The 10,342-nt window shown below is 34.4% G+C and overlaps 1 protein-coding gene across 1 annotated transcript in view; it reads right to left on the bottom strand.

The window, feature by feature from the left end:
- The window catches only part of PCDH7 (protocadherin 7), a 440,609-nt gene that overhangs the window by 233,754 nt on the left and 196,513 nt on the right, over nucleotides 1–10,342 (bottom strand). The window contains exon 3 of the mRNA XM_006759574.2: nucleotides 8,787–9,003. Coding sequence (XP_006759637.1) covers nucleotides 8,787–9,003 — 217 coding nt within the window. The remainder of the gene's footprint in view (nucleotides 1–8,786; nucleotides 9,004–10,342) is intronic.

Genomic DNA, 10,342 nt, shown 5'->3' with positions numbered 1-10,342 from the left:
TGAGAGGCCTCCCTGTTCGCATCAGCTGCCTGGCTGCCGGCCGCCATCTTGGCTGCCAGTTAATTTGCATATCTCGGCCCTACTCTGTGAGTGACAGGGGGATTAGCCAATGGGAAGGGTAGCGGAGTGACACTAATACCATGTTTCTCTTTTATTAGTGTAGATTGTATTCACATACTCTGTTGAACATGATCTCTTCTCTGGTATCATGTGCTGAATTAACTATCTTATTGTTCCCAAGATTTCAAAATCCCCAGGGTGCTAATGATTTTAAAGCTATATTTCTGCTACTCTTTGTACTCTCAAGTTTCAAATATATATTTTCAATCACTTGTTAGATGTCACCTGAATGTTTAAAGGTATCTTAAAGCCCACATGCCTTAATCAGATACATACTCCTGGAAATGTGGTATTCTTCTATTTTTCCCAGGTTGTCAATAGCACCAATAAGTGCCCTGCCCCCCTCAGGTTGCTATTCTTGGCATCACTCATTATTCTCTATAATCTTACCCATATTTCTGCTTATCAAATATCTCCTTATCCATCCTTCAAGACTTGGCTACAATTCTTCATATTTGCTACCCATACCTTCCTCTGGCTGTAGCATCATTTAATCTGTAGAAGGCCTCGTATGCCTTTACTTTCAAACATCTAATTCTGTACATCTCATTCTCCACCACAATACTAAAATGCGTAGAAGGCAGAGAGCTTGCCTCCCTCACCTTTGGATCCTCCATGGGAATTTGCATAGAGTAAAATACTCAACAAATGGTTATTGAACTTAATGAATTCTGATAATAGTGCAAATTCTCTGTTCATTGTATAAAATTTCATCTATGGCTGCTATGACCTTTTGCTACAAATGCTGGGTTAGTGAAATGCAGCCTCAAACTGAACAGGAACAATATGCATGATTCAGTCTAGTTCACTGAGGTTCAGGAATGCAACCTCAGAGAAACAAACCTCTCTCAGATTTATGTGGGTCCTCCAGATACTTCCTCCATGTAGATGCTGAGTAGTTCAGATAAGAAATAAAGTCAAAGAATGAATATTTTGTAAGAGAAATGAATGAGTAGACAATTTTTAAACGGCAGGACAGTATTCTACTACCTTTCTATTACCAAAATATTTTATAGCACATGTCACAGATTTCATTTTAATATACAGTATCAAAATTAGTTTCTTTTAAGATTGCCATATTTTAGCAGTTGAAAATCTGTTTCTAAGGAGCATTTAAATTTTCATGCGCTTCAAATATTTTCTCCTTTTGTAATAAACTTAGTATACTTTCTGGATAGTAATAAGCAGGCATACAAGATAATGAGAGTAACATCAATAAATCTATTTGCATAGATTAAGGAAAATTTATCAGAAATAAGATTTTAAAACAAGGCAACCTGTTGTCTATATTTCAGCTAGAAAGGGCATGTCACATAAAGACAAATACCCAGAACATAACTTACATCTTGAGATAGCAATTAGAAAAACAATTTGTAACCAGGCACAAGGAATAAATAGCTTTAAAAAAATAAGCTTAATATAATGCAATCAACCCTAATCTAATCGTCTATTTAATTTGAGTAAGACAATTGGTCTTCTGAAAAGAAAACAATAACTTCAAAAGATTATTCACAGACTCTTATTATGTTTGAAAGGCCTAATTTAAAGCAGATATTTTAGAAATTATATTTATAAACAAGGAGAGAAAAGAGACATACAACTAACCTGTTCTGTAGTTTAGACTTAGATTCAGCATCTGCTGCCAATTTCATCAATGATAAATTCTGGAGCTTTTTTAAAAAACTAATTATAGTTAGCACAAAAAAGGGAAGATATAGAAAATAAACAAACTCAACTCAAAACAAAACAAATAATTTGACTTAATTTAGTTTACCATGAAGCCTCCAAGCCAATTTAATAATTTTCTTAAAACTATGTTGAAGATAGGTAAAAAGAGAGGATATGATGTAGGAAATCGGTAACATTTCACAACCTTCTTTCAGCCCAAAATGTTACTTACTAAATGTCAAATTTCAATAAAAACATTTACAATTGTTTCGTCTATATAATTTCCTCTCCCTTCTCTGTACTGCATACCACTCTAATCTTCTCTGATGAGCTTTCTCTTTTTCATATCAAGGTTGTATCTCCCAGACATAAGGACTGCCACTGTGAAAGCTGAATTATTTCTCGTTACTTCAACTTCCTCAGAGAACCTTGGTTATATTTTATTTTCAATGCATGCTTGTTGAATCAAAGTGAATAACCACAGCTTTGTCACCATGTAATCACTCCATTAAACAAGATATATTATTCTGCTTTGCTTTATAAAGAAAGCTTTTCTTACAAAACAAAAAAAAAAAGCATTCAATAGAAAAGGTAAGAATAGAGTGTTTTACCCTAAAAGAAGAATATTGAGATGAAACAGTTTCTCCGTAAGTAGACTCACCTCTGAGGTTGAGTGCTAACTACACTATAAAACCCAAGTTCCAGAGTTTCGTTATCACCTAAAAGATGCTTAACAGTGTCATGTTTCAGCAACATCAAGTATTTTATACACAAATCTATAAAAAAATCTGAGGAAGAAGCACATACAATCTATAAGCAAAAAGCTATGAGGAAAATATGGGGATAATACCTTAACTAAATAGGAAGCTAAACATAGAATGCATTATTCAATAAGTGTATTAAAATCTAGATAAGCGAATGCTTTGAGAGTCTGGAGGCAACAAACCCACTAACTGACCTCCAAAGTCACTTTGAGATTTGATGAGAACTCATTCTGTCCTCAAATGTCAGAAGGTTCACCAGAGTGATTTAGTTTTAAAGGGTCTAATTAGAATAAAAAGGGTAATATGGACATATGTTTTATTAGTGTTAATTATTAATACTGAGATTAAAAAAGAAAGGGCTGAGAGTTCAGTAAGCATACTAATGGGACTGTTTTTTTTTTTCAGCTTGTTTTCCTCGTCAGTGTGAACATTTTGCAGCAGTTCAAAGGAAATGTACACCTGACCAACACTCATTCAACTGGAATGCTAGGTGTAAAATGTAAAACCTTTTTTTTAGAAAGAGAATAGGGAATGTGGGAAGATAATAATGGCTTCATCCACCCAGAAGGAAAAAGAGCACAGAGTTGGGTTGATGTGCTGCTAGAAGATAGAATTCTTTCTTCCCCTCATTTTAGGTCCTTTATATGTTTGAAGAACATTGCTCCTGGTTGTTGCCCTTGTCAACCTACAAAAATGAGAAGTTCAGCAAAAGGTGTTCAAGGTCAGAATGTCATCCTTACCAGTAATTACAGGATGCTTTCTTTGCGAGACTAAGCATTTTATAACGTTTTGATGAGGAAGCCATTGTGTTATGTCCAATCCAACCAGTAAGTAATAATCACCATCATTTATCATTATTATTTAAATAATAGTAGTAAATAATTGTATCAGCCATTAATATCGTGAAATTATTGCTGCTGTTATACTTATAAATTATTGGGCGCTATTATCCTATTCAGTTTCTTCCACAATCATTCTATGACTTATTATTGAAAAAAGTGGGGCTAAGAGAGGTCAGGGAATTACACTATTAGTAAGAGGAGAAATCAGGATTCAAACTGATATCATCAGATTTCAAAGCCTCGTTTTACACCACTGCACTCTATCCACAACATTGCCTCTGTTCCTCTGGAACTAAAATCTCCTTTAGGTCCTTTTAGATTGTGCAGCTCATTTTGCTGGAAAGCTGCTGTACATACATCTGCATTGAGTGGAACCCAGTGCAGCGCCAGTCTTTATAATCACTGCTCCTCTCTAATAAAGCTGAAGAAGTGGGAGTAAGCAGGGATCTCCTGAGTGAGGGCATGTGGACTTCTGGAGGACACTTGGGGAATAGGGGCCATTTCACAGGTGGCTGGGAAAGGAGAAGGTGCAGCCTCCGTCAGACACCGGCAACTAGAGTGACATGGTGACATGCAGAGCCACGAAAATGAATTCTTTCCAAGGAGCGTTAGTCTCTTCCTCCAGAAGAAATGTTGCAGAGCATTTGTTTCGTGGTATTATGTTTGCAACATTAACAAGCACATGAGCATCTCTGGGAAGACAGAGAGGCAGCCGTGCTACATATTTCAATCTAAATTGAAAACAGCACAAGCCTACAGTGACTGGATGACAGTAGCTCACAGGTGACTGCTGAAAATTGGGTGGGTGGGAGGAAACTAGAGAGAGAGAAGTCCCTTTATCTCACAAAAAGATATGACTTTCATCTATATGCTCATTACCTATAGTCATATAAAAATGGTGGTTCATTCTCAAATAATATTTCATGTAGACAGCCATTTATTTCTGAAAGCAATGTGAAAAGGGCATGGCAGATACCAAATGGGTTTGTGGTGGACTGTAACATGTTTTAACCTTCAAGGGCAATGTAATCTAAACACTAGTTAAAGCATGTGGAGTGAGAATGAATGAAGCAACAATTAAGTATAGTTTATATAAGTCTGAAAAAGCAGAGAAAGTTTGGAAGTGGGGAATTAAAAAATATCAATATATACAAATCAAAATTATTTCTTAAATATCTGAGAGAATCAAGAGGCATAAAATTATTTAGGCATTTAGAGTGGCCAAATTTAACTTTTTTTTAAATTTTCCCCATGGATCAACTGCTATTTTCCGGGTTTTATTTAATTTTATGTTACACTACTTGTAATTTTACCTCGAGAAAAATACATACTGTTTTCTACCCTTTGATCACTCTTCTCTAACCAAAGTTTACACTCACTGTCAAGAAAATAAAAAAAAGTAAATATGCTTATTCTACCAAGAGATCATTTAATCATAATTAATATATTTTAAGGATATTGCACCCAGGGCTAGATCAGATCTACAGGTGGCTCTTGTACAGTGTGATTTGAAGGAGGCTCCAAAACTACCTCCCCCCTTGGCTTCTAGTGGTACCAACCTTGCCCCCCATAAGCCTAGAAATCACACCACTGCACTCAGTCCACTACTTTGATTTATCTTCTATAAGATGCATATGGTATATGGGTCGCAAGGAAGGCCCTAGAATTACCTTTGCCCTGCCCACAGTAACACATATTATCAAATTTGCTCACCGTCTCGCTAAGAGACCCAAAGGTCTCTTTGTGTTCCAGAGAGTAATTGGATGTGAGGAGAGAATTGTAGATTGCTGGTTCTGGCTAAGATTTTAGAGTTAATTGAGTTAATTGACTTATTAGATGACCAGAAGCAGACCCAGATGGAGAAAGTGACCTACACAATCCTAATGGCAAAACTGGAATTAGCGGTCAAGTGGAACATTTTTTATATTTGAGTTGTTAAATAATACATCTGCTCAAGTGATACATAGTAAAGACAAGCTAGCCTTGCAAGTATGATTCAAGGGGTACTTTGGGAAGAGTAAAGAGACCATGGCATGAAAGCAGGGGCCATGATAAATATATACAATACACCTAAAGAAATTGTGAAATACCACTCCAAGGGAAAGTGTGAAGGCTCCTATGTAATTAAGAGCAGGGCAAGCTTTTGCACAGCCAATGCCTGCCCTTAATGTGATCATGTTTTCAAACCTAATATTTGGTTTTCACTTCAATTATCAATTCATTACTGTATGTTTTATTTTAACATTTCATCTTCAAATATTCTATCATTACTCAACTTTCCAACTTGAATTCCATATTTTAAAATATTTAATCCCACTAAATGCATTTTAATAAAATAATAAATAACCAGTTTCCTCCAGTCTTATCAAAGGATCAATTTGAATAATCATAATATTGATAATAATTAATGTAAAAGGAACAAAACTATATTAGTAATCTTTTTCATGTATAATTCATAAGGGTTTTAAAAATTTTTTAATGGAATAATTTCCATTATTTATTTCCAGAAACCCATGGGATGAATGTAAGTACCCCAAATTTGGAATTATCAAATTAGTGGGTCTCATTCTAATTATTAGATCAGGTTTTAAGAAATTATATCTTAGAGTGCATTTTCTTTCCTAAGCTAATAAGAGAAAATCTCATTTGGCATCTGTCACTAATGTGGGTTGGAATATAAGGTAAAGCTTGTTATATAAAGAGTTAACCCACACGCCTTCTTAATGGAATTTTATTTATTATGCTAAAGTATAGAAACCAGACAAAGGCTTTTATAAAACATATGCATTTCACTGCCTATCTACTTACATTTTCCTGTGATTAGTTGTATCCTTACTGTAGCATCTGTGAAAACTTATTTTTATTATTAGCTACCCCAACTTATAGTCAGTTACATTATGACATTGGAGTGTTAGAATGTTGTATATCATTGTACTGAAAATTATCTTCTAAATTTTACAATGAAAGTTTATCCAAAACCATGTTATAACTGCATAGTTTCACAGAGGTTAAAATTCAAGGAAAATATTTGAGGTAATAATAATTAGAAACTAGGACAGCATCCAAAATGATATTTTCATGGAAAATCCAATACAAATCCTGATTAAAACCTAACCAAGCAAGACACTGCCGATTACCTGGATTCCAATTAAATATGACAAATGAATACTTGACAGGTTTCAATCCCAATTCTATTTATGTCAGAATGACCCATTGAAATTGAAAATGAAATTACCAGAATGCAAGCAATACAATTGCACTTTATAGCTGGTCTGAAAACTTGGACCTGACCAAACCCTTATTCAATGTCAAGGGCTACATTCGGATCACCCAAAGTGAATCACATCTCCTTCTACTCCTTCTGCCATTACCTACAGAGCAGGGCTAACATGAACCACAGCTAGCAGATGACAAATCGTTATGTAAACTCTGAATTTCAAGTGTCAGTCACATACAAAGTCAGGAAAAATCAGTCATATTAGGTTGGTCCTTACTATTGCCAAGACTAAAAACATTGTTATAAAAAATAACTAAGAGCCTTCTTTGGGAAATGTTTCTTAGTAAACTTTCTAGTCTCTTAACAGGCTCATCTGTTTAACTTTCCATGACATGCATGTTTATTAAAAGTAGTCATTACATGTTTGTCATATTGTAATGATGTTTATTATTCATCATTTCCTTCTTATTTTGAAGGCACTGAATCACTTAAACTAAAAAATATATATATTAAAGTGTGATCATAATGCCAATGATACAAAGTTTTTCTATTAATATAGCTGACATAAAAATACTTAATTATTCATTGTTGTTTATGGTGAGACAAGTACTTTTAAATACAAAATTATATCATATCATCAAAAGGTAATCATGCATATAGTAATGACCTTAAATCAATTAATGCTGCCTTCCTGGGTGTGTGCATGCTTGCATGTGCATGTGTAAAATATTATTACAGTGTTTTAAATTTAATTTTTACTTTTGTGCAAAGTATTTCAAACATATTTGCCTTAAACACATATTCATCAGCACTCCAATGCATATCAAATATGTTTATACTTATTTCAAAAACACTAAAGTTAATTCTTAAAGACCATATCAAACTCCCATCAACATAAGCACACACCACCATACACACAGATAAGCATGCCTTTATAGCCATAAGGCAAAATGCCATTTAAATTCTAAATTAATCAGGAGGGATTATCAAGAATCAGACCCTGACATCATATCTTCTCACCCAGATAGCAATGTGGAAAAATAATTATTTAACATAGTTTAGTTTAGCAATAATTTCACTTGGGGTCACTTTTGATATATCACTCTCTAGTGTTGAATTTTAATATTAATAGTTAAAACTCTAGAAATAAATCAGTTTCTTCTGCATTAATATATTCTATTTGCATATCATCACTAAAGAAACTGCTATGTAACAAAAAAGAATGTCTTATTTCACTTGGGGGATGAAATGATAAAAAAATTAATTTCCAGTTTTCATGAGATAAAATGTTTGTGATTCCCCTTACTTCCCCTACATATAATCTCTTTTTATACTTGAAATAATAATAAACTTAGTAAGAAATTCACCATTCCATTATTAGACATAAACCTATTCCTCAGGCATTTACTCAGAACCTGAAATCCAAAAAATAAATCACCTCATTGTCTTTGGGAACATAAATGAATGCATAAACTTTTATAGGTACTATTTGCAATCATAATTCAGTAACTTAGAGAAAAATGTGCATAAGGCCAATTGTTGTGGTAATTATGAGAATCATCTCACAACAGAAAGAGAAATAGAGTACTATGATTTGTTTTCCTCCCATTTCCATACACAAAAGTGAGAAAAATCGTATACTTAAGTGAGAGGGGAATTCTAATAGCATTTACAATATACTTTCGAGAACAAGATAATACCATCCTCCTTGACTCTATGTCAGCTATCATTGAAGAAAGGTTTGAAATGCTTTTCTAAATGTCTAGGAGAAGAAAGAGTAGAGCAAGTGTGTTGACTATCATTTTCTTTCACTAAGACTGGGCAGTTGCAATTGAAGAAATAGTTGCATGACAAAAATGAATAGAAGAAAACAATAACACATGACCTTTCTCAAATTGCTCTCATTTCAATATTATGCACTAATTTAGTTTTTTTCATAACAGATACTACTTTTATTTGTAACTGTTTATTTCTGACAGGCTGTCTAACAATGGTGAATTTTACCTATACAGTTATGTTCCCTTACTTGGCATTCATTTTAGGAAATATTTATGATTTCAAATAGAAGAGTTTTAGTGTCAGCTGTTTTATTTTGGGTTTAGACTGACCTTCACGAGGCTACTTATTGCGGCTCGCTAGCGTGGTTATGTGTGTGGATGTTGTGTTTGCCCCTACCATTTTCCATATGCTCTGCCTCACCAACACTGCCATCCGGCGTGGTCCTCTCATAGTTGTCCTCTGGGAGTGGAAGGGCACCCAGTCTTGGCCCTGATGAACTCTTACTGCTTGGTGTTTCTGACTCCTCCAGCCCGCTGTCATAGCAACTCTGCAGTGACCCCTGATGTGGGTCCTGAGGCTGACTCACAACAGAAAACGTCACTCTACGAAATGGCTGTAAAAGAAAAGATTCTGAATGTCACTAAGGTAGAAGATAGGCAATGATCTTATTAAAAATACATCAATTACATACATTAAGGTCTACTGACAACTCATTCAATATAAAATGGTTAATATGACATGATGAAATCTGTTTGGTTAACTCCTTAGTTTCTGAGGCAATGCCTAGAACTTAGATTTTATTATGGACAACCTGAAAATTTCCTTTCTGAAACAGAGATTAGAAAACAGCAATTTCACTAAAACACACATTTAAATCTATGTTAGTCCCACTTATTCAATCTTTATCTATTCTGTAGTCTTCACTTCAAATATGTTTTTCACAAATGGACTCTATAAAAACAAGGATCAGTGGTTTGAGAAAGCAATAAATATTTAATTAATACATTATAAGAAGACTTCATTTTAAATACATTTTCCATATGATCTAATGGTTTAAAAATATGTGTTCTGGCAGATGACTTAAGCTATTAAAGGTACAGCTGATGAGTAGGAATTCAGATGCAGGTGCTAGAAAATAGGAATATAATTCTTACTTCATATTAAACATATTACCTATTGACCTTGACATTTTGAGGGTAGTATTGAAATAATAGATAAAAGTTTTCTTAATCAGGGAATGGAAAATGAACTAAAAATTTAATTGTATGTGCTTTTTATGACTATAATTTGTTCTAAAAGAGTAACATCATGTACAGCCTTTAGACTGGATTTTTAAAATGTTGCAAATCTTTATCTAATTGGACCCCACAATTTGCAATGATACTGACATTGGCTGGACTGAAGATTTACTATACATGGAATTTACACATTATTGTAACTACAAAATAAAAAATGTAGGTTCATTAAGGAAACAAACTAATGCCATCCATTGACAGGGTTACGTACATAATATCTGGGGCGTGGGGGAGGGCAATATGAAAAGATTCTGTAATACATGTCTGAGGTTATTCATGGCAATAGTTGGGTTTGAAGCTCTTATGTGGTTTGAAAATTCCATAAATATAGACTTTTAAACCTGTAACACACATTTCTTTCTCATATAAAGTATAAAACAAATCCTGCCAGAAAATAGTGAGAAAATTAAAGAACGTTTTTTCCACTTTTATAACTTGAACCAGAGGACTGTTGCATGAAATTTGTGCACTGGGAGAGGGGAGTGTCCCTCAGCCCAGCCTGCACCTTCTCCAATCTGGGACCCCTTAGGGGATGTTTGACTGCCAGTTTAGGCCCAATCCCATAGGATGTCCAGCAGTTGGACATCCCTTTCACAATCCAGGACTGCTGGCTCCCAACAACTTGCCTGCCTGATTGCCCCTAACCATTTCTGCTTT

Source organism: Myotis davidii, unplaced genomic scaffold (genome assembly GCF_000327345.1).
Source record: "Myotis davidii unplaced genomic scaffold, ASM32734v1 scaffold36, whole genome shotgun sequence".
NCBI classification, from domain to species: Eukaryota; Metazoa; Chordata; class Mammalia; order Chiroptera; family Vespertilionidae; genus Myotis; species Myotis davidii.
This window is presented reverse-complemented; position numbering and strand designations above follow the sequence as displayed.